General features: G+C 36.8%; 1 protein-coding gene and 1 pseudogene across 2 annotated transcripts; one reads left to right on the forward strand and one right to left on the reverse strand.

The window, feature by feature from the left end:
* Positions 1-94: 94 nt before the first annotated feature.
* Pcf11 (PCF11 cleavage and polyadenylation factor subunit) lies at positions 95-24,348 on the reverse strand. Of its 2 annotated transcripts, none has more exons than XM_074081762.1 (16): positions 23,832-24,348; positions 20,024-20,149; positions 18,129-18,317; positions 17,672-17,863; positions 15,326-16,443; positions 14,646-14,826; positions 14,446-14,536; positions 11,956-13,511; positions 9,823-9,922; positions 6,231-6,350; positions 5,660-5,765; positions 4,496-4,679; positions 3,860-4,015; positions 3,430-3,522; positions 2,927-2,962; positions 95-1,207 (listed from the first exon to the last, which is right to left on the reverse strand). In XM_074081762.1, exons 1-16 carry the CDS (start codon positions 24,021-24,023, stop codon positions 992-994), a joined length of 4,656 nt encoding a protein of 1,551 aa, XP_073937863.1. In that variant the 5' UTR covers positions 24,024-24,348; the 3' UTR covers positions 95-991. The 2 variants fall into 2 exon arrangements, with proteins under 2 accessions (XP_073937863.1, XP_073937860.1); XM_074081759.1 differs by having other exon boundaries at positions 14,053-14,536.
* The window catches only part of LOC141422630 (uncharacterized), a 41,085-nt pseudogene continuing 40,860 nt past the window's right edge, over positions 24,164-24,388 (forward strand).

Raw genomic sequence — 24,388 nt, forward strand, 5'->3', positions numbered from 1 at the left:
AGAAAGAGTCATCTTCTGACTCAGTGCTTTTAGTAGGTATCATGCTCATATTTTTAAAACAGATGAAAGGCAAGAAATAAATACACACCATAAATTTCTTCATCATTCTATTTATTACATGTATGAATATTAACATCTCATGGTATCCATCTAATTCAATCAAAACCAACAAAGGAGGGTTAACCATGTTTCAAGTGAACATTCTTACAGATTCTCCTGTAACTTAAAATAGAAATATGTTCATCTGCATTAAATCGTTTGACAATTTGAAAAATATATTTTAAAAAAATCACCTTTAGTACTTAAATATACTTGTTAATTGCTTGATGGCATCAGTGTTCAATTTCAAGAATAAAAGTTGCTTCATTAGATAGTTTCCAAAACTGGACATCTAGATGGTTCTCTGTAGCTGGAGATACATATCGTGTATATGTATGTTAAATATGTCCTATTTTAGATTTTTCAAATCTGGCTTTTCTACTTGAGAAAAGTCCTGCAGTATTCTCTCACAGTCCCCTTTTGAAGGATAAAACTACTTCAAACTTTGCTTCTTTAATCATGGGAAGCTATTAGAAAAAAAAATCTTTCATTGAGGTTGCTGTTCAGTTCCATTTTTGCCCAATAAAAAGTACAGAAACACTGTCTTTATTTGATGGTGTGCATAAATATTACACTCCATGGATAGCAAAAATATTTTTATTTATAATTTACAGTTTCACAAGTGAAAATCGTACATTTTTACACATACAATTTCATTTTGTTAAATTTGCACACATCTACAGAACTTTCACACAACAAGCACCTGAATCTGTGCAGGCAGTAGGAAATGCAAATACTAAAATGTATTTATTAACCAAATGATAGCTGATGGCCCTGCCTCAGCTAGGCAATTTATATAGATATATGTCTATATATACATAAAAAATTCTTCACCTTCTAGATCCAACAGCAGCTTTTTTTAAAAAAGAAAAACATACCTTTCTCATTTTATTTAAACTGACTCGACTGTATCATTTTCTGTTTTAATTTCAGTGGGTGTTGCTATGCTTTCCTCTGTACAAGCTGGTGGGGTATCAATTTGTTCTTCCTTAACTTTGGGACTTTCACAGGGTTCCTGCAATTCGTTTTTGACAATGTTCAACATAATGTTCAAAGGGTTTTCAACTGGTGTCTTGCTGGGAGATGGTGTACAATCAAATGAAGATGTCTACAAAATGAAAAGCCATATTAAGTACTGATGAAAATTCAAAATTAACATAGTTTTATAAAACCCTTGTTTGGCCAAAGGAACACACATTTACCAATTAAAACTAAAATGTGTGCTTCCCCACAAGATACGCTACAAAGACAGCCAAATAGCAAAATACACATTGAAATTCAGTATGTACTTGGGGCTGGGTGTAGTGGCAAGCACAAAGCCCTGAATTCAAACCCCAGTACCAAAAAACAGCAATGGGCTGAGCTGTTAACAAATAACACAGCCAACGGGCAACAATGACTCACACCTATAATTCCAGCTACTCAGAAGACAGAAATCTGGAAGGTTGCTGTTAGAGGCCTGGCCAAGCAAAAAAGTCTGCAAGACATGATCTCAACAAACAAGCCACAGGCATTGTGCATACTGCAATCCCAGCTCTGAAGGAGGTAGAAGGATCGTGGTCTGAGGCCAGCCTGAACAAACAAGAATGTGAAACTCCATCTGAAAAATGAGCTAAAGAAGAAAGGGCTGGAGGTGTGGCTTGAGTGGTAAGAGTGCCTACCTAGCAAGCACACCCTCAGTTCAAACATCAGCCAAAAAAAACACAGGCTTCTGTATTTAATATTCTAGGATTTTTGTGACCCCCAATTTCAATTACTCCAAGAATTTTTTTAGATGCCCACAAACCATCAAAACATCCCTAGGAAACTAATCTTTTGATGACTCAAATATATCTCTTCAAACTACCCTATGGGCCAGTCTTAGGCAATCAGTGTGTTCCATTATTTGGTTTAAAAAACAGTCAAGCTACAATACAAACACAACAATTAGAATTTTTAGGCCACCAGACTGATGTCTTTTAGATTTTATATGTGATTACTTTAAAAAAAAAAAAAAACTATATTATGTGGCTAAACACAGTATGTAAGAACAAAATAATATTAAGTGCCTTCCCTAGCCCTAGGAACCTATTCCCAACATGACCCTTCTCATCTTCAGTTTTCCACATTTCTGTGAGCCAATAGTGGTCTACTAAAGACATCAGCCAGGTGCTGGTTGCTCAAGCTACTTTAGAGACTGAGATCAGGAGGATTCTGGTTCAAGCAAGCCTGGAGCCAAAGTAAGTTAATGAAACCCATCTCAACCAATAGCTGAACACATTGGCACATGCCTGTCATCCCAAGCTACATGGGAAGCTATTATCAGGAAGATCATGGTTTAAAAAAAATATGCAAGACCCCCATTTCAACAGGAAAAAGCTGAGCATGGTGCACAAGCCTGTCATCCCAACAACAGCAGGAAGGTTAAAGGTATGGGCTGTCCTAGGCAGTAACTGAGACCCTATCTCCAAAATAACCAAAAAGGGCTGGAAGCATGGCTCAAGCAATAGAGCACTGCCTAGACAAGTATAAAGTGCTAAGTTCAAACTCTAGTACTGCCAAAACAAAGTCATCAAGATTCAAGTGCATAGGAAGCCAGGAATGATAAAAAAAAAAAAGAAAAACTTTAAAATTTAATTGTATATTACAGATGATATATTGATGTATTTCAAACCCTGTCTTAGCACCAATATTTAGTGAACAACCTAACTACTACATCAAAACACAAAAGTAGCTAAATATATTAGTAAGATTAGAATAATAATATTACTCTGATACAAAAAGTTAACTGAAAAGTAAAATTTATTAAGGTAAATGAGAACAAACACAGTGACCAAAAAGAACTTACATTTTGATAATCTTCATAGCATGATGGATGATAAATCTGAAGCAAAAAGGAAAAAAGTTAAATAGCTATTCACACGCATATTCAATTCTATCTATTCTGGAATGATTTTTCCCTTTAAAACTGAAACCAGAAGATAGTAGACTTTAGAAAGGTAATAAAAAGGAATTAAGACCAAAATTGTTACCCTTACCATTAAGGAGTGTGAAAAAGTGGTTTCTCTTAAAACTTGCTTTTGTATATTTAAGTAGGCTAACATGATTTCTTCAGAAGTAGAATAGCATGGCTAGGCAGAAAAAGAACTAACTACATTAAGAATAGCTAGTTCTGAGCCTAGCATTGTTATGACCTGCTATACAAGATGAGTGTAAACCAGACAGCTGTTAAGATCCTTCCAAACACATTCTATCTTTATCATTCAGTATTAACCAAAATAGATTCCTATTACAAAACAGCTACCAACAAAAAAATTCCTTAACACGTCTTTATGAAGAAATGAAAATTACCTTTCCATCTACTCTGATAGCATTTTTTAAGTGCCATTCCTCCTCTTCTTCATCCCAGTACTGTTCAAATTGTTCTTGACAGATTTCACAACTCTAAAATAGAACCAGATAAAATGAAATTTAATAACAGTACACATTAATCCCACTAAAGTGAAAATATAAAAACATTTTCAGTTGAGTAAGAAATATAGGAATATTGTAAAAATCTAAGTATTCAGGCAAAAAGTTAACATTTCACTGTTGCTGATTATATCTAACTACAATGGTTATGAAACAAAGCCAAATTATAAAATTGAAGAACAGAGCTTACAAGAAATCTTAAAATCATTTAAACAATGATATAAAGTACATGTTTTTTATTATTATTTACTTAAGAGAAAGGAAGCAGTACTCCCACTAGAGGTAGATAATTTAAACACTGTTCTCTTACCTCAACTGCTCCAGCTGGTCCAGCAGGTACACTTTGGAACTCCTTTTCTTTAGCAGCCTCCTGAGTTTTGAGCACAACTTCTTCATGCACCTTTTCAAAAAACTGGCTCTTTGCACGTTCTTCCAGATCAGCTATTTCCTCAAATTCTATCCAGTCCTTAAAATTGATTTTAAGAGAATATTTTCATGTTTCTAAACTTTTAATGCTTATCTTCAATATAATGCCATTTAAAAGTAAAATTCTTCTACAATATACTCTAATATTACTCTTATACTTTCTCTTTAAGCCCAGTAACAAATAATATGTAGCAACTGATGAGTAACTAAGATCTTAATGCTAATTTTCCATTGGCTCTAGAGTTACAACTTCAACAAGATAAATTTCATGTACAATTTTTTACCAAAAATACTCAGTCACTAAACCTTTAAACTGTAAAACTAGAACAACTTTGTGGACTAATCTCAGCAAAAAACAAACACTCTGGAAAATTACTTAAAAAACTTTAAAATCTAAGGATCAAATTTCATTTAGAAAACCCACATTAGCTCTCAGAAGTTATTTAAAGGTTTTAAATATACTTTTAAGAGCCATATAACTTAAGCCTAAAGATAATTCAGAGGTATATGGATTACTCACTGTTAAACTGTAGTACCAACGTCTGTGAGTGACTTTTCTGCTAACATCTTTCTCGGTTCTATTTTGCCGATAATGCCAGTCCAAGTGATCTGCATATACATCTGTCTGTGATGTTGTAAACCTCATTCCACAAGAGTAACACTGAATACCAGTGTACAATCGGTTTATAACACTGTCATAACGTCTATTTTGACAAAGAAATAATCTTTAGTTTTGATAAAATGACTAATGGCTAAAAAGAAAAATCAATTATAAATACTTAAACTGAAATATTTTAACAAGAGTGAAACCAAAGAAAGCTGGCTGAAACAGTTAGTAACCCCTAGAGATCAATGTTACCTAACTGTCACTGACCTTCAGTAGCTATCTTCTTATTGACAAGCTTGTCCCAGTTACTTACTTTCTTTTGGCTAAAAACGGAATGATCCAGCCAAGCACCAGTGGCTCACGCCTATAATTCTGGCTTCTCACGAGGCAGAGATCAAGAGGATCGCAGTTCGAAGCCAGTCTGAGCAAATAGTTCATGAGACCCTATCTTGAAACTAACCGTAACAAAAAGAGGGCTGGCGAAATGGCTCAAGGTGTAACCCTGAGTTCAAACCCTAATACCATACACACACACAAAAAAAATTCTAAACATTATTAGGCTGGTGTGGTGACACATGCATATAGTTCCAGCACTCAAATGCTGAGATAGGAGGATCCTGAATTCAGGCCAGTGTGAGCTACAAAGCAAGCTGGAGGACAACTTGGGGTACGTAACAAGGCTCTGTCTCAAAACAAGAAACTTCTTCCTAAACATTTTTAAGAGATGAGAGGTAGCTCAGTGGTACAGCATTTTTAAATGCTGGACTACAGAAACCTCATTTTTTAAACTCTAAAAGGTCAAGAGTATCAATGTAGAAAAAAGATAAATTGAAGACAAAAGTATTTAAACTCCCCATATGTTCTATACCAAAAAATATAAAAATGGAAATGTTGGGGTGGCCTTTTGACCTAAATACTTGTGCAACATACATATTTTAAAGACTGTTATAAATATTTTATCACATAAAAAAAACAGGCTTTACTAAATTTTAGAACAGTAAAAGGAAAATGAAATAGCCCTGATAATAATGCCCACAATTAAAGTCATTATTTAAAAAAAAAAATTGTATTACATACTGTTTCAATTCTTCAATTGTAAAATTAGTAAGATCTGGAACATCTTGATCTTCATTCTGATCTTCCTCCTCTTCGGGGGGAGGCTGAGCAGCAACCTCATTTACTTCTGCAATTGAGAAAAGATACAAATTTCTCAATGCTCTCCTCCATGTGTTCTTTATAGGGAAACACTATAGTGTTACGGCCACATAGGAATACCTACCAGGTCTAGTCACTGCTTTTGATTTTTAAAGTTTATTGTCCAAGGAACCTAATACAACTTCTTAAAGTTTTATTTCCTCAATATACAAATTATTTTCAAAAGCTAAGTTCATGTAGAATAACTAGTAAAGTCTACACAAGACATTTGCAGGATGTTAACTGAAACAAATACCCACTTTGTGGGTTATAGTTCAATCTTAGAAAACTTTAAAGAATTTCATTACAGACCAAATGTATTTTGTTTTCAAAAAACAAAAGTATACCTAAGAATTCAATTATTATAAGGAACATTATCATAACTCATGTCATCACATAACACATCTCTGTTATTTAATGGAGCTTGGTATACATGAAGTATAAACCCACTTACGTGTTGCAGCTGAATCTGGCTGGGACAATTTGAGAATTCCTGTTTTTAGCAGTTTTGAAAATAACTCATTTACATCCACCTGACTGAGATGATTATCAGGATATGCCTTAGGAAGAGCTCCTTAAAAAAAACAAAAAACAAAGCAGAACTTAATATTATAAAATGCATTTTTCAAAGTTTTCTTTAAAATGGCCTACCAACAATAAATTTGGCACAAATCTTATTAATGATGGGTTTAGTTATTTCAGATGCTCTTAAATTTTCATTTCATTGATAAATCATCACCACTTAAAAAATATTTTAGGACAAATACTTAAAACTATAACAGTTTATATATTATATAAAAATCAGTATTACCCACTCTTGTCTAATACCTTGCCATAGGAAAGCAACATACAGAGAAAGAAAGCCTCATGCTCCCTTCTGCACAATGTAACACCATGCCTAACTTTCTACTTTCCTAATTCTCTAATACTGCTGGTGGATTGGCTCAAGTTGTAGAGTGCTTGCGTAGCAAGAATGAGTTCAAACCCCAATACCACCAAAAGAAAAAAATCTATTCTAATTCTCTAATAATCCTCGTCTTCCAACCACAATGAAAAATGTAGTTTTTATAAAGGTGAAGTAGTGTACCATCTCTTAGCACAGATTTCTGAGGGGAAAAAAAAAAACAGACCAAAGCCAAAATGGAAGGACTCTTGACTGCACAGCTCCCTCGCATGATAATCCTAATGAACAGATGCAAAACACAAGCCATGCCCCTGTGGCGTTTGCTGAGTTACTGCTCCTGCAAAGCATCTCAGTTTATACTCAACAGTGCCAGGCTTAGTAAAACTTTAATAAGTTGGATGAGACAAAGATAACAATCCTTTCTTTAAGTTCAACCTAATCCAGTATTTTGCTAAACACCATTCTAATAACTGTAATCCTTTAACTCAACTGTAAAAATTAAGCTCAGGTAGTTGGTCAGCTCAAGTACAGAACCACAAAAAAATTTTTAAATTTAACTTTCTCTTTGTCACTATTGAACAGCTGCCTACACCTCCAGAAAAAAAGGTCCGAATCACTAAATATTCCTTTTTAGTTCTTGATTGGTACCGAAAGTTGAACTCAGAACCTTATGCTTGCTAAGCAGGCACTGTACCACTTGAGCCACGCCTCCAGTCCTAAAATGTTCTTCCTTAATGACAGAAATTCAATTTGCATCCACAATACAAATAATACCATTATATACTCTATATACTTAGCACAGTGCTTTATATAGAGTATGCTAATTAATGTCTAAATGCCTGAATGAGTAAAACAACCTCAATATTAATCAATTACAACAGCATTTCACATACAAGTTTAATATTTGCATTCTACTAGAATTAGCTATTTACACGTCTAAGAGGGATAATTAGCTATTCACATATCTGGAGGCAGCCCAGTTTAATGACCAAGAGCATGAACTATGGTACCAGACTCCCAGAATTCTTGCTAGAATTTCCACTTTGCAATTATAAGACACAATCAAGTTGCTTATCTGTGTCTCAATTTCCCCTGTCTGTAAAACAGTAGTAATAGTTCTACCTGAGGTTGTTATGAGGATTAAATACTATTTGTAAGAGACTGAGATATTTGACACTATATACACTAATACAGTGCAGTGCATTGAAGGATCAACCTTATTAAATGCCTTCTAGCACAATGCCTAGAACACAGCAAATGACTGATTTGTTTGAATGAATAAGAATTTATTGCAAAAGTGGTATTCTCATTTTCAAATTAGAGAAGGATCTCTAGAGAAAATGAATATAGCCCACCGAATCCTCTTCACACCTCTTGTAAGAATAAGTAGAACTTCAAGACATAACTGAGGTCTCATCTAATACTCCCAACACAGAGGAACAAAGTGTGATTTCCTCTGTGACACTGCTGTGCCCTATATATACACATGTAAAACCCAATGTTGTCAAAGCCAGAAGAAAATATGCAATTTTTGGACATATCTCATGCCACTAACCCCAATACAACAAACCCTGTACTCAACGAAAAAACTGGTTTCTAAAGGAAAATATGTTCATATAGCACCTTCCAAATTAGGAAGTACTTCTGCATCTTCTGCCTATACTAGTTCAGTTGATTCTTTGTTAAAAAAAATCCCAGGCAGGGGCTGAGGATGTAACTGTGTAAAGTGCTTGCCTAGTACATAGAAGATGCTGGTTCTATCCCCAGCCCTGCAATAAAAAAAAAAAAATTAAAAAATAAAAAATAAAAAACCCAGGCACCAAGCAAGGACTTTTACTACCATCTCCACTACAAAGGAAGAAAATGAACAACAAGGAGGGTACTTGTTTCTACTCTGCCCAAGTATAAAATGGTAGAGATTCTAATCCTTATCTTCTAATCTCATATCTCAAATTGTTTCCATCCCTTTTCATATGCTAACAATAAAAATCAATATATTTATGCAACATACACACATAAAAAAATATTAACTGAACTGTCTACCTAGAAATTAAAAGCAAAAAGATCTGATATTAATTAAATGAATTTCAAGCTGACATAATTTAAGAAGAAATGCATAAAACAAAACTTGGCTAGGACTTCCCTAAATATTTCAAGTGTTGGAAAATTCCTTCAATTTGTATAGTGAGTAACTTAATGCTACACTTTGGAATGTTTCTGGGACTAGGGGCTTGAATCAAGCAATAGAGCAACTGCCTAGCAAGCACAAGTCCCTGAATTCAAACTCCAGTACAATGTTTAAAAAAAACTAAGCATTGTAACTCACACCTGTAAACTCAACAATTGGGAGGTAGAGACAGGAGGATCACAAGTTTGAAGCCAACATAAGCTATATAGCAAAACCGTATCTCAAAAATAAATGGAAAGAGAAGAGAAAGTTTCCAAAACAGCCATTTTAATGATGTAGAAATTACCAAGTATCACTACTATTTGGTTGGGTTAGATCTCATTATAGTAACTTTGCAGTTACGTCACCTGTCGTGGTAACTTATTTACTTTCCATTTACCTCATGTTAAAACTAAAACTTATTTTTAAAGTCATTGTATCAATTATTAGTTATCAGTCACCCTTACAGTAACAAAAAGGCTAAACGGGAGACCTCGCTAAGAAGTCAGTTTTTTTCCATTTGTATGCCCATAGTAATTTCTGAATGAATCAATTTTATAAGGCAGTGTCCTTAACAGTCACCTAGTGAATATTTACTGGATCATAACACACACACACACACGAAAAACTTCAAAATATTGAATAACTGAAATTTCTGCAGTCTGTCATTTAGTTCATTCTATCTTAACCCAAATATTACCCTCTTTTACCTACCCCCCAGCTTCTGCTCAATAGATTCCTTTTCCTCCTTATTATTGTCTACATGTCCAGTATAATCATCTCTAGCTGTAAACTTGGTTAGCATGAATATATATCAACATAAAAACAAACTTGGAATGGGAAAAAAGCAATTTAGTCAGATTAAATTTCTAGAAACTGAATATGCCCTCTCAAAATTGTCATTTTCTAAAACAGAGTTACTAAACAAAACAGTAATTGTATTTTGTAAAAAAACAAAGTTCAGATAGTACATACCTGATGGATTTTGAACAAATGCTCCAGGATTTTGTGGATGAACTGGTAGAAATTGTTGTCCTTGGCCAAATGCTACTGGCTGAGCAACACCAGTCAAAACCTTTAAGATAAACCTTGATTTTAAATATTCTTTCTATAGTAAAAATTTAACTTAATCACATTAAAATATTTACTAACATCGTAAGACCTAGCTTCTATGAAAGATTTAGAAAGGTAACTTGACTGTTCACTTCTAGATCTTTAACAAACAGGAACAATAATACCTTATCTGTTACAAAGTTTTAAGGAACTTAGAATGGGTTCAAACTTCCTTGAAAAGTTTAAAATACCATGCAAATACAATGTACCCAACAACTACCTGTATAACCTTCAGCAAGTCACTTTACCTTAGGGCACTTTTTAGTATTTTACAAATCGAAAAACTGACCTCTAGCAATGAAATTTATACACAATCACAGGGGCTACTTAGCAAAGCTGAATCCAGACACCCTAACCCTTGACCTCATTACACAATCAAGTCAAAACTTGATTTAGCCAGGCATATTGGTACCACACTTGTAATCCTAGCACTGGGTGAGGGCCAAGTCAGGAGAATCAAGAGTTCAAGGCCAGCGAGGAATACATAGCAAGCCCGTCTCAAAAAACAAAAAAAAAACATCTGTTCTGTTTAGCAATCTGAACTCAAGAAATCATCCTGCTTGGACATCATTTTTGGATAATATTATAGTAGGAGCACAAAGTAGACTGTAAGCAAGACATCAAGGGAAATGTCTTTTAAAAATAAAGCAGGGCTGAGGGCTGGGATCTGACTCAGGAAGAAGCACTTGCCTAGCATGCACAAGGCCCTGGTTTCAATCCCCAGCACCATAAAACAATTTAAAAAAAAAAAAATCCTATATTGGCATACAAATACAGTACTTGTAGTAGACAGGACTTGTAGAAGACAAGACTTCTCTACCCATTGCTATTATGTAAGTATTTGCTTATAAGCCTTGTTGAGTGTCCATGTGAATTTTCAGTGGTGTGTATACATAGTAAAAACCCACCAATTCTATACAATGTGGTAAACAAGACTAAATAAGTTCCATTACAGGGTATCTGTCAATAATGATATCATTTCTTTAAGAACATACAAGAGTAAGTCTAAGATAGGAGAACTGGTTTTTTTCTTTTTTTTCCCCAAATTATTGAATATGAATAAAAGACTACTTTCAATGTTCATAATGTGCCTTTAAGATTTTCCTCATATTTTATATTTTCTTCTATGTAACATTACTACTGTAAAATAAATTTGTCTAAGTAAAGTATCAGCACCTGGAAAAATGTAAATTTAGCCCAGGAGAAATTTCAGCAGGCAGGCCAAATTACAAATATATTGCTTTAAAATTATTTCAATACATATTTTAAAATGTACAAAGAACAAAGAGAGGCATGGTAGTAAATGCCTGAAACCCTAGCACTTAGGGAGCACTTGATGACACCCTGTCACATCAAAAAAGAGAGTAAGCAGAACAACTATGAATGAATACCAATGGGAGACTGTACATATTCAGGTAAGCAGTATATGTGGCAGCCACAGCAAGTTCACTGTGTTGACAAGCAATTTTATTTAAATAAAATGAATGGAAAGGTGGTAAAAACAGGAAGAGAAGACAAAAAGAATTATAGACTATAAAAACATATATAATTTTAACTTAATTTAACTCTGGCTAAGGAAGTTCTTGGTGAAAAAGTCTAAGCAATCAGATCTATGGTTATTTTAAAACATATCACAGCTCAGAAGTTGTCTGATGTACCAGAGGTTTGTGAAACAACTGTCTAATTCTAATATTTCACTAGCTTTAAAGCAAAAAACAAAAAAGTATGTTTGTGACAGAGTAGTAAGGAGAAAGGGAATGAAGAAAGTAGAAAGATTTGAAATACTTCCCTAGATCCTGAAAGAACTAAAATCAGTTCTGCATTTAATTTCATTCCCAAAACTCTCATACCACTTCCCTAGTACATGGGGTTCTGAAGTACATTAAGAATTTCTTTCTAATTTATATAATCAGCCATGTCATGAAAACCTTCCTCAAATCCTAGAAACACTTAAAATAGCTAATTTATCTAACTTTAGAAAACTACAACACTTACCTGTTGAGATGCTTGAATATTTCCTACTGATATTGGAGCAGGTAAATTGCCAAAGTTTCCAAATTGAGAACTCTGGAGATTCTTTTCATCAAAATAGTGTCCAGAAGCTCTGTTGAGGGGATTTGAGAAACTATGGTTTCCAGGGCCATGTGGCCCATTGAAATTTGGTCCTTGGGGTGAATCAAATAGTTGTTCATGTCTCTGAAACTGGAGTCCTTGGGATGGAGCATTAAAAGCATTGCCAGGTGGATCATTATATGGACCAGACTGATTGAAAGATACTGACTCGAGCCTTTGTGAAGGATGGTTGTCAAATCGTGTGCCTTGCAGACCAAGCGGAATATCAAACCTTGATGCTTGCTGGTGTTGTGGACCATCAAATCTTTGAGGCACACCATCAAATCTTGGTTGAACCTGTCCAGGTGGTCCATCAAACCTCTGTGGGCCTGGCTGACCAGGAGTTCTTTCAAATCTAGGTCCTGGCTGACCATGTAATCCATCAAATCTTGGCAACAGTGATGGCTGACCTGGCTGCCCATCAAACCTTAAAGCGTGACAACCTTCAAATCTTGGACCACCTTGACCCAGAGGCCCTTCAATTCTCAGGCCACCTCCTGGTACAGGACCCTCAAACCTCATACCACCTCCTTGTTGGACTAAAGGTCCTTCAAACCTGATCCCAACCCCTGGTTGACCATGTGGACCCTCAAACCTAAGGTTTCCACCAAGTTGACTATGTTGTCCCTCAAACCTCAAACCACCTACAGACTGACTGTGGGGGCCCTCAAACCTCATTCCAACTCCTTGCTGTAGCAAAGGACCCTCAAATCTGATCCCACCTCCTGGCTGACCATGAGGTCCATCAAACCTCATTGAAGCCCCTGAGGGACCATGACCCCCCCCTTCAAATCTAAGTCCACCTACAGGCTGACCTCGGGGATTATCAAATCTAAGACCACCCACAGGCTGACCATGAGGTCCCTCAAACCTTAGACCTCCCACAGGTTGACCACGATGTCCTTCAAACCTGAGGCCACCCACAGGCTGACCCCCTGGTCCTTCAAATCGCAAACCACCAGCAGATCCTTCAAACCTCAGACCAGGGGAGCCTTCAAATCGAAAACCTCCTCCTCCTGCTTGACCAATTGGTCCCTCAAATCGCAGATTTGGTCCTGGAGGACCTTCAAATCTCAAAGGACACCCACCTCCTATCTGACCTTGTGGTCCTTCAAATCTCAAAGGACCTCCTCCCCCCATTTGTCCTGGTGACCCATCAAACCGAAGAGAACCTGGTGTAGGAGGTCCATCAATTCTGGGGCTTAATTTATTAGGTCCTTCAAAAATCATCTTGGTTGGGCCATCTCTCGTTACTGATGGCCTACTAGGTCCATCAAATAATGGTCTGTCTTCAGCTAAAGCTGTAAGTCGCTGATTTGTATCAAGGCCAGCAAATCTTGATGCTGGGCTGTCTACAAATGGTTTATCTGAATCTTCATATCTAGGTCGCTTAAGTGGAAAACGATCATTGAATGGAGATCTCTGCTCTTCTCGCACACCTTTTAAAAAGAAAAAAAAATATTGCTAAATTTGAGTTTGTATCAAATTATCTAAAGTCTTCTTATTTAATGTTTATCCAAAGACATATAAACTATCTTACTATATTAGAGGGTAGGGAAGAGATAGACAGCATCAAACAGTAGATATAAGAGGATGCCCTCTAGATTCAGACACACCTGAAGTTAAAAAAAAAAAAGTCCCCATCCTGTCAAGGTATTTATTATTTGACTTTTGAGAGCAAGTTATTTAACCTCTCTTGTTTTATTCACTAGCTGTAAAGCAGGGTTAAAACGTATTTCATTGGGTTTTGAGGATTAAATCAAATTACATATAAAAAGAACCTAGTGAAGTCCCCTGACACAACTGGCCTTATAAATATTAGGCTCCCTTCCCTTCCCTTTCCATGGGGGAAAAAAGGAACAAAACAAAGAAATAAAAAGGTAGGCTTAACAGTAATAAAATCCATCCCCACACTTAGCTTGTTCATTTTCCCTTCACTGCTGTGATTCAATAGGCATAATCTGATTTAACTTTTTCTACCTTTAGCAGAGACTTGCTCGTCATGTCTTCTCCGGCCCTCATGGGGTGAAAGATTCTCAGCATAAGTACGACTCCCAGATATAGGAGAAAGACGTCTTGCTCTTTCACTAAATTGTTCTTTTCTGTCAAACTGTGCTCCACTATTCCTACTTGCATGTTTACTTTTGGATGGCTCACATTCTATTCCAGACAACAAGGCATCAGTCAAAGGGTAGTCAAAAATATCAGGATCTAAGAGATCAAGTCTTGGAAATGAATGCTGAACCTGTGTCCTTTTCAGTTTTGCTTTATGTTCATAGTAGGTTAATTCAGCATCAGATAAGAGAGGTTTCTTTTTTAATCCACCTTTATTTTCTTCTGTAGGACTATCCCGTACACTGCATCTATGTTTACCTTCTTGATACTGAAATAGCTGTCGAATTTGATGCACAACAACAAGGAACTCATCCTGTGTAATTTCACCAGATGCTAAACGTTCACTCGTCTGCATAGGGGTGATAAAAGGAAATTAAGTATTTTAAATATAAAAAGTACTTACAAAAAGTTAAGACAAAAGAGAATAATGACTACATGGGAGTAATCGTAGTAACTACCTTTTGAAGTAATTCTCTTTTGCTTGCAACGGTTAACTCTTTAGGAATCTGAAGATTGGCATCTACACTTAATCGATGCTGCTGCTTTGGAGCTCGAGGTGACAAGATTCCTTTAGTGCTTGACCAACTTTCCCTATGCCTTAGGTGAGGAGATTTACTATGTTCATCACCCTGTTGTAAGCTGAAACCATAAAAGCAGTATGTTATGTTAAAGCATAAACTTTAAAAAGATCTAAAAAATTTTTTTTACTACTCAGGACCATACTGAAGGATCCTTTTCAAAAGATCTGGGATGTGTGTGTGTGTATCCATGAAAAGTTTTAAGACAATCAGGTAAGAATTCTGATGTTTAGGCTGAGGCAGGAGGGTGGTGAGTTGGAGGACAGCCTGGGCTACATAGCAAGACTTGGTCTCAAAAGAAAAAAAAAAGAGAAATAGAGAATTCTGATTCTTTTATGTCCTGGATAGCAGCCTTAGGTAGATTAGTAAACTTTTCTAAACTTCAGTTTCCTTATCTGCAAAATAGGAATAACAGTGGTATTAAACCCACAGGATTATAAAAATTAAATGGAAAGATAAAATACAAATTCTAACACCCAATAAACACTTTCTAAATTTTAAATTAACACTTTTAAAAATATATGCGTTACTGTACTTTATCAAAAATCTCAACATCATACCTTTTATTTTCTTCCCAACCAGATTTCCATCTTTTGGTAGACTTTGAACTTGGCCAATTTTCTATATTCTCCTTTGGTTCAGTGCCTGACTTCATAGAATGCTGATTTGCAGTTTCTTGTGGTCTCTCCTCTTCAGTCTTTTTCATTCGTCTTGGATCTCGAATATCCTGTTTAGTACTTCTCTTAGCATTTCTTTCTTCCCTGGAAGGTGGTGTAAACTCTTCCATATGTGATTGCTTAACTCCTGATTGGCGAATCTTTCCAGCTTTGGCTGTTGAAGTTGGAGACATACTTCTTTGCCTTCGTTTGGGTGACCGTCTATCTCTTCTCTTTGGGGAATGTATAATTGGTGATCGAGACTTAGGTGATCTGGATCTTGATCGCTTTCTAGTACTCGATCTCCCCAGTTTTGTTCCCTGTTTTTCCAATTCTTCTGTTACCGTGTCCTGTTTTTGTACAATGCCATTTATAATTTTACTTCTACTTCCAATCAGTCTGTGTTCAGATGATTTCATATGCTCATCTTTATCCTTTTTCTCTGCAGTTTTTCTCTTCTCTTTTACATCATCATCTTTGCCATCTGTCTTATCCTGAAGATGTTTTTTTAATCTTGGATCTCTCTTGTTCATATCAGACAACCTCACACTTTCAGATTCTTGATTTTTCAAGTCTTTTGTGTGGGATAATTTGTTTTTCAAAGGTGACGGTGATTTAGATTTAGATTTAGATTTAGAATCTAATTGGTCAAGTTCTTTCTTGGTTATTTTTTCACCTGATTTACTTTTTTCTTGCTTGGATGAATTTAGTTTTTCAGAGGGTAAAGTTTTAGTTGTTTTAATATCAGATTGGTTCAATGTGTTCATTATGAATTCTTTCCTGTGACTTTGATCTTTGCCATGCGAAGAATGTTGGCTCATCCTGTTAAGACGAGGATCCCGGTTAGTTCCTTTCAAATCCTGAATTTGTAAGGATGGACCTGGACGGTTTTTCTCTGGTTGCACTGGAACCTGATGGGGAGGCTTAACTGCCATAGGGGGAATCTGCGAAACATGTAATTTGGATGGTGCTGATCCAGGACCCAAGTTGGCTGTCTCCTGCTGAACACTAAGAGAAACTGCCTGAAATACAAAATATACATTCATGTTAATACTATAAAACATGCAAATTATTTGAATTCCTTTATATATACACCAATGCTTTCGATGTCTACTTAACACTGTATTTACACTGTACATTTCTAACATATAAATATAATGAAAAGAAAGTCCATCTACCTCAGTAGTCTGTTTCTTTGTTTTGTTTTTTGTTTTGTTTTGTTTTTGCAGTACTGGTGCTTGAACTCAGGGCCTACACCTTAAGCCACTCCACCAGCCCTACTTTTGTGAATGGTTTTTTTTCGAGATAGGGGTAGAACTGTTTGCCTGGGCTGGCTTCGAAGCTCAATCCTCCTAATTTCTGCCTCCTGAGTAGCTAGGATTACAGGCGTAAGCCACTGATGCCCAGCTAGTCTTGTTAGTTCTTACAAGTGTTTTTAATTTGTGGTTTTATGCGTTCATTCTCTAGACAGAATGGGAAAAAAATTAATGAATAAAACCTGCCTCTTCCTAACCTTAAGGATTCTAAACCAGACTGCACCTAAGAAACTATTAAATCACTATACTCCAGCTACACCACACAGGGGTCAGTCATTCCAGCTAAGTTCTGTCATGAAATTTAGGTTCTCCCCAAGTGTCAGCATCCAATAAACTTAAAAAATTCTATCTTCCTGTACCTCCTCATTCTCAAATGAGCCCAGATGCTAAAGTAAAATAACTTACTATAAGCTCATTCATGAATAAAATTACATACTCTTGTGGGTCTCCTTAATTTTTATGACTTCTCTTCTCTAGACCTTAGGAACCTGATTTGTCCATAAAACACTAGAGACTATCCAAAAGTATTCACAACACACCTACCATCTTCACATCAGTATAATGGTTAAACAAAACTAAGGCACTACTCTGTTAAGACAGTAATCTGATAAGGAAATTATTTAGGACTGGAGGCATGGCTCAGGCACCTGCTTTGCAAGCACAAAGCCCTGAGTTCAAACCCCACTACCATAAATAAAAGTAACTACAAAAAAAAAAAAACTATTTAATAGAAGAAAAATTGTACAGCTTATAGTCAAGTGAGTTTTACAATGTGGATATGAATATTTGGTATGATACACCATAATTTGCAAAGTAAGTGAAAGTGGGAAAAGAATACAATATCAGTAAAATGTTATAATTCATATACAAAATAATTACTTTCCTACTGGCAGACATTCAAAATAGTTAAAAATATCAAGTCTCCCCTACTTACCAGTTGTGCCTTAGCTTGCTCTAACTCAAGCTCCAGCTTTTTCTGCTGAAGTTCTAACAACTGTTTTTGCTTTGCCAGTAACTGCTGCCTTATTAGTTGTTCTTGGGTAAGATTCTTTTGTATATCAGGAACAATTGGAGTAGATATGCTGGGGGAACTGACCACTGAGCCAGGTGTTGAAGGCTCCTCAGGCTACAAGAAAAAATACCTTGTTAAGGTAAAGGAAGCTAAGGGTCAAATAAAAATCATCAATGTTATCCATAATTACAAACAATCAGTAATGCCTAAAAGCACATAGAAAGCTTCTCAGGAATAAATAAAAGTTATGTAGTATCAAGGTTGTTTTTAAAAATTTTAGGTGTACATATATACTTCCAATATTACTTCTTCAAACTGAACTCATTCAGCACAGAGAGATTTAAAAAGTACTAGATATACCACTTACATAAAAACTTACCGATTTATTTAAAAATTTGGGATTCACATGGATGCTAGATGTATTCACATTGGGGGGTAGAGGTTTAATAGGCCAAGCAGGATCTAATGAATTGACTCTGACATCCAGGGCATAAAGTTTCTTCAAAGGAAATATCTCATCCCACGTGGAACGTAATTTAAATAAACTTTTTCTAGTATTTTCATCCACCTAAAACAACAGAAAAATTCTACGGCTTGTTAAGTTACTATAGAATATTTTATATATAAGGTACAAAGCTATATAAATCCGTTCTCCTTCACATATAAAACTATACTGCCCATTTGCAAATATATACCACAGAAATCATTTACGAAAGGTCCATTTGAGAATACAATTTCAATATATTTACCCTTCAAAAAAGTTTGAGAAACTAATTATCTAGTCTTCATGCAAACAACTATGCAAGTCTATTTTTAAAAATGTCTCATTTTAAGTTTCTAATATTTCTCTGAAAAAAACAAAAGGATGGTTTACCTGATGGCTAAATGTTTTATTTACAGAGTAGTACAAAATTAAAAACAAAACTATATCACTAACCAATCTAATGCAATATAATATGGTTGGTCCCTATGAAAAGCTATTTGTGGTATGGAAAGCATCCTAATAATTTAAATTCACAAAATCTTAGCCACTAGTAAGCTTTATGTAACTTTGCTTACATTTGTAATAAGCCTAACAATTTTTAGAAAATTAGACATAATAGAATACCTAGTACTTGCTAAAACAATTAGGTTTTTAACTTTAGGACAATAAAGCCTTAACCATATTCATATCTTTAGAAAATATATTTACTAGTACAAAATCATTTTTAATCAACTGCAGTAAAACCCAGTTAAGATTCAATAAAGGTGTGCAAACACCCAAATTTGAACATACTGAAACTGAAACCAATTTGTTGGCTTCCTCTTAGACTACAGCCTCAAGTAAATAGTATTTAGCAAAGATCTACCAAAAACTGACACACTTTTTAGTACTATCTGAAACATAGCTTTCCAAATTTTTCCTATGTATACTATTTCCTTTCTCTAACAAATTAAAAAATATCTGAGATTTTTCTTTTAAAAAAATCCCAGTTCTACAAATCTGACAATTCTAAGGTATGTCCAATGCATCTACTAAAATGTATTACCAATTGTTAAGAAACAATCTTTAAACTTAAATATCTTGTGCCCTTTGCTCAGTGTAAAAGATGAAATTTAACATGCAGAGAATTACCCCCCCAAATCCCTCCTCTTCCTCAACACAACTCTTATTACCCAAACTACCAGATACAATGTTACATAAGGAATTTACAATTTCTAGCTATAGAAACAAGCCTTTTTGTTCACACTAATGGGAAATAAAAAGTATTTCCAAAAAACCTAACCAATTAGGTGGTCCACCATTCACACACACCTACAACATTCACATGAAAGTTTGAAAAAGTAACATTTCCATGGGGGTGGGGAGTGGAAATCAGAGGTCTTAAGAATCAATCCTAGACTGACACACTGGAGGATTATGCTTTAACCCTAACACTAGAAATTTAAACAATGAAACTTGAAGTATTCTTGCCAGTTTTAGCTTTTTGCCCATATTCTAGTGATGAAACAGATCTTCAACCAAATGAGCAAATGCTCAATTTTTTTGAAAAAACACAATTCTAAGTGAATAAAAGCACATTTAAGTATTAAATGGAAAAAAAAAAAAAACTTAGGCTTTTAAGAATCTAACATAAAATGTAACCTCTAACCACTTTCCTTGAAGAGGTACTTGACAATAAATGTCCAAGAGAATAAAACATTTTACCACCCAAGAAAACCCAACACAAAGCAAGTATTTATTTAATCAGGAACACGTTTTTTAAAATCAAATGTTTCTTAATGTATATGTACCTTTTCAAACACACAAATAAATGTTGCAACTAGATTTTTAGTAAAGGCAGTGAGATACTCTCTTCCAACGTTTTTCACGATAGAATCCATAAGGTACATAACAGGAAGCTTCTCTGAGGAAGGAGCCTGAAGTAATAAAAAGAAACTGAAAAGTTTAGTATAATGAATTGCCACCAAAAAATTACTTCTAAAAAGTGAGTTTTTAAATCTACAATACAGACCTCTATTTTTGTTGAACTGAATACTTTTAATCTATTAACCTTTACTAAACGTAAGTGGTTCCATCAACTTCTCACCTCTTACAATGTTTAGTTGAGCACACAAAAGCTCAGAATTACCAGGGAGAAAAACCGTATCTAGTACTCAGTGAACACTCAAATGAACTTTCAAGTACATGTGGTTAAAAAAAAAAACAAAAACAAAAACAGGCCTGTGTTTCAAGTGACAATAAAAGGGGAGGGAAAATTTTCTGTAATCCAAGTGTCATCTTTGGAACCCACACTTTCAATGGTGTGACTAGACTCAATGAAGTAAAGACCTCTGGTAGCAACCCTAATTATATTATAGGCATAATCATAATTATAAGCATATTTTATATGTTAAAGTCTATGAAGTTTTGTTACCTGTAAAATCATTAGGATTACTTCTCTATAATCCAAATGAACAAAGAAATTAAAACACACTTCACATACGAAGTCAATGGCAAGACACTTAAAACTTGCACATGAACATGCAGGAAGGTGCGAGTTTGTTACAAGAAAAACTGGATGGAGTAGTCGCTGAATCATGTAAATCAGGTTGAACTTGACTCTGGAAACCTGGATGTCCTGAAGATTTTCTTCACAGCACAGACTCTCCGTCGTAATATATTTTCCTCTGACATGCACAAACCAGAGGTTCTAAATTTGTGCAGAGCCAGTGTGCAATGCTGATAAAGATAGCCCTTTCCAATGTCGTGTCACCCCAGTTCAACTGCAATGCCTACCCACGACTGGCTTTTAGAAAGCACAGCAAGCTTCCAGAAAGCACTAGCAGGTTCACAGACTTGTTGAGGAGCATTAAGACACACTGCATTAAGTGTTAACTCTGACTCCACAGGAGCACCCGTGATTTTAAAAGACAAAAAAACAAAACTCAGGTAATCCCCATTTATCCACCCCAGGTGTAGAAGAAATCTTAACCCTGAACAACACTTACCCATAGCTACCTGTAGCTAGGGCAGGCTCACAGTTCTGGAGTACACAATGCCATCATACTTCACAAAATCAAATTGCCCATACAAGTGTGTGGAAATGCTCTTGCTTCTGACAACACCTTTCCAACCAAAGGTGGCTAAAAGAAACCTTTGAGGAACTTTGTATGAAAAATTTTTTAAGGCGCTAATAAGGCCACTGCATGTGGGTAAACTATTAAGTACCAACATGTCAAATGCTTTATTGCCGTTTCTTTACCATGTCTTGTTTTATACCATTTTAGTTATTGTACTTAGGAAGATAAATTGGCTCATTTAATACCACAAACTGTTCAGTAGATTAATATTTATTGTATAAGTGAAGTCCTTATATGTAGTATTTTCACTACTGCTACCTATGGGAAGACTCGAAATAGGTGTGACTCCTTAAGTTTAGTAATGCTGATATGCTAAAGAGTAAGGACAGAAGCATTCACCTCCAGAAACACAAAACCAAGCCAGTTTGCTAACTAGATGACAGAAAAACCCTCCCCCACCACCCCCACCCCCACCCCAGTAATTAAGACAGTTCCCCCAACATGACTTTTACATCTTTTCCTCAGTCTGGCTTTACAAAAATAACCAAGAAGCATGTGCACCCAAAATTTCAGCTGTCTTTACCAGCAAATAGTCCATCTATTTTCACCACTATGTGTAGTGAATACACAAGTACAAGTTTTATGTGGACACTATGTTCAGTATTTAGTTTTCAGTTCTCCATGGTCTTCTGGATCCATTAAAAACCAGCAAGGAAGCTGTTCTTTGAGTGACAATCTAAGCTGCTAATTAGGTGCTGTGGAATAGTAATACCCAAAATACATCGACGTCATTAGAGTTAAAAAAAAAAAAAATCAATGTTTTCTTTCTTTAAAAATGCAAGAGCTGTTCTTTTTTAAAAGGCATTTGATGTCAAATAAGCCTTCAAGGCAAAAACTAAGTTTTCAGGTCCAATATGTATGTGGTATTAATCAATAAGATGCTGAGTATGAGGTATGATTCCTTCTTAGATCTCATTTTAAAAAAACAGCTGTTTCACACAGACATTCAACAGGAAAAAGTGAAGACTTGTATTTTAGCTGTCAAAATGAACGCGATAAACTTGAGCCCTAAAAAAAAAAAAACCAAAAACTTCCTCTTTAAGGTATGAAAAAGGACCACCTGAAACCGTGTACCTTGTGAACTGATTTACCCAAAAGAGTGGATGGAACCTAAAGAAGAATGAACCCAAGTCACTTAAAGACTTTTGTTTATAACACACAACCACGTAGATAAAAAATAAGTCTTGGAAACAAATTCTACACCTTACAAAGGTAAATAAAAAAGACAAATACATATTTTATATGTTTTATTCACAAATTTTATAATACCAGTCACACATTTCAAAACCATTTATTAGTCAGACCACTCAGTTTTACACTAGACAGAAACCGTCTCTAAACAATATATCGGTGGTTGTTGTTAAAGTGGCCTTTTAAAAGGGGTTCACTCTGCTAAAAGGAGGCTCATCCTGATCAGTGCAAACACTAATAACTAGAAAAAACTAAACCGTAAGTACAAGCTTGAAAAATAACTTAAAACGTAGTTACTGGGACGCTATTAAAACTCATTATAATGAAGTTTAACAGTAACTTTACTTAAATGACATATCGATCCCACATGAATCCACAGGAAGAGGAAGACTACAGGGAAATATAAGGTGGCAGAGGACCACTTTTGTCAAGGGGTGAAGAAAAGCACGCCTTCACTACCAGGGAAGGGAGGAAAAAAAAAAAAAGAGAAAGAGAAAAGGAAGAGGAGGAGGGACTGAACTTCTCAGAGAAACTGCGAGTACTTGTTACCCACTGGGCCAGATCTCCACCTACAGGTTGGATAAGATCTCTTTCCCCCCACCCCAACCCCACCCTCAGACCAATTTCCCACCTTTGGGGGCAAAATGAGACCCTCCAACAGGACAAGAAGAGTTGGATCTAGCCGCCCCCACCCCAAAACGGGGCTGACGGGTGCGAGCAGCTGCCTGGCTGGCAGGGAATGGGTTCTCCTCTCTTCCCTTTCGCATCATGTGCTTTCCAGGCGCCATGTTGGGCTCCTAATAGGCCGCTGCTGCACTCGGGGCCGGTGCCCTGCGCCCACCCGCCAACAGCTCGCTCCCAGGTCCCCCTTCACCTCCTTCCAACCCACAGAGCACAATCACCCAAGAGGGTGCTGGAGAAAAGGGACAGGGGAGCCTTCCGGGGGCGCTTAAAAACGGCTTGCTTTAACTCTCGCTCCCCCAACACCACGAGCTGCCTTCCGTCTCCCCCACCCCAGAGGGCTCTGTGCGCAGCGGGAGCGCGGGGACGGGGACTGCGGTGGCCTCGACAGGGAGTCGGTAAGCGGAAACGGGGCTCCACCCTTCATCCTCCCCACTCTCCCCCCGGAGAGGCCCGCGCTCCGGGCCGGGGCCAAAGACCGAGCCTGGGGGGGGGGGTTGGAGAGGAGGAGCGCGTCCCCCTTTGGATGGAAGCGAGACCTGGGATGAGGCTGACACTAAAATCAGGGAGTATTAGAAGAATAGGAGGCTGCGGGGTGTATAAAAACCTTGGCGGTTTGGGCCTCGATGAGAGAGACGATCTCCTTGGCGAAGGGCAGGTTCTCCTCGGCTAGAATGGTCAGCATATTGATGTGCGGTTTGCTATTGAAGGTCAGGTCTTCCAGCGACGACTGATAATCCCGACAGGCGTCCTCCCGGGCCCCAGCAGCACCGGCCTCGGCCGGCGTCTGCTCTGACATTGCGCCGCGGCCCCCCTCCGAGGTCCGCCGCAGCTGAAGCTGAAGCCGCTCTCGACACCCCGCCTCCCTTTCCGACTCCTCTTCCTCTCCCCGGCTCTCCCGCGGCTCCGGCTTCACCACATGCTGACCGCGGAGGGGGGATGGGGGACGACACAGGGGAAACCTCGGGTGTGAAACGCCGCCGCCTCACGGGTGATCTCCGTCCACTTCCAGCCGCCAAAGAAGCTTCTTTCTCCACAGACACAAAATGGCGGCGGCAGTGGCGGCTCCAGCTCCGAAAATGTCTGTGTTCCCAACCGCTGCGTCGTGCGAAATGAACTAGGGGAGGGGAAATGTGCGGTAAGAGGGCAGGGCCGTTGGCAAAA

Source organism: Castor canadensis, chromosome 1 (assembly GCF_047511655.1).
Source record: "Castor canadensis chromosome 1, mCasCan1.hap1v2, whole genome shotgun sequence".
Lineage (NCBI taxonomy): Eukaryota > Metazoa > Chordata > Mammalia > Rodentia > Castoridae > Castor > Castor canadensis.

Excerpts from the sequence above, each read along its gene's own strand:
- Pcf11 (XM_074081759.1), bottom strand. The coding sequence starts at position 24,023 with ATGTCAGAGCAGACGCCGGCCGAGGCCGGTGCTGCTGGGGCCCGGGAG. Across the intron at positions 9,923-11,955 it reads ATATTCAAGCATCTCAACAG|GTTTTGACTGGTGTTGCTCA; the intron begins GTAAGTGTTGTA and ends TTTATCTTAAAG. Across the intron at positions 4,680-5,659 it reads ACAATTGAAGAATTGAAACA|ACGTTATGACAGTGTTATAA; the intron begins GTATGTAATACA and ends TTGTCAAAATAG.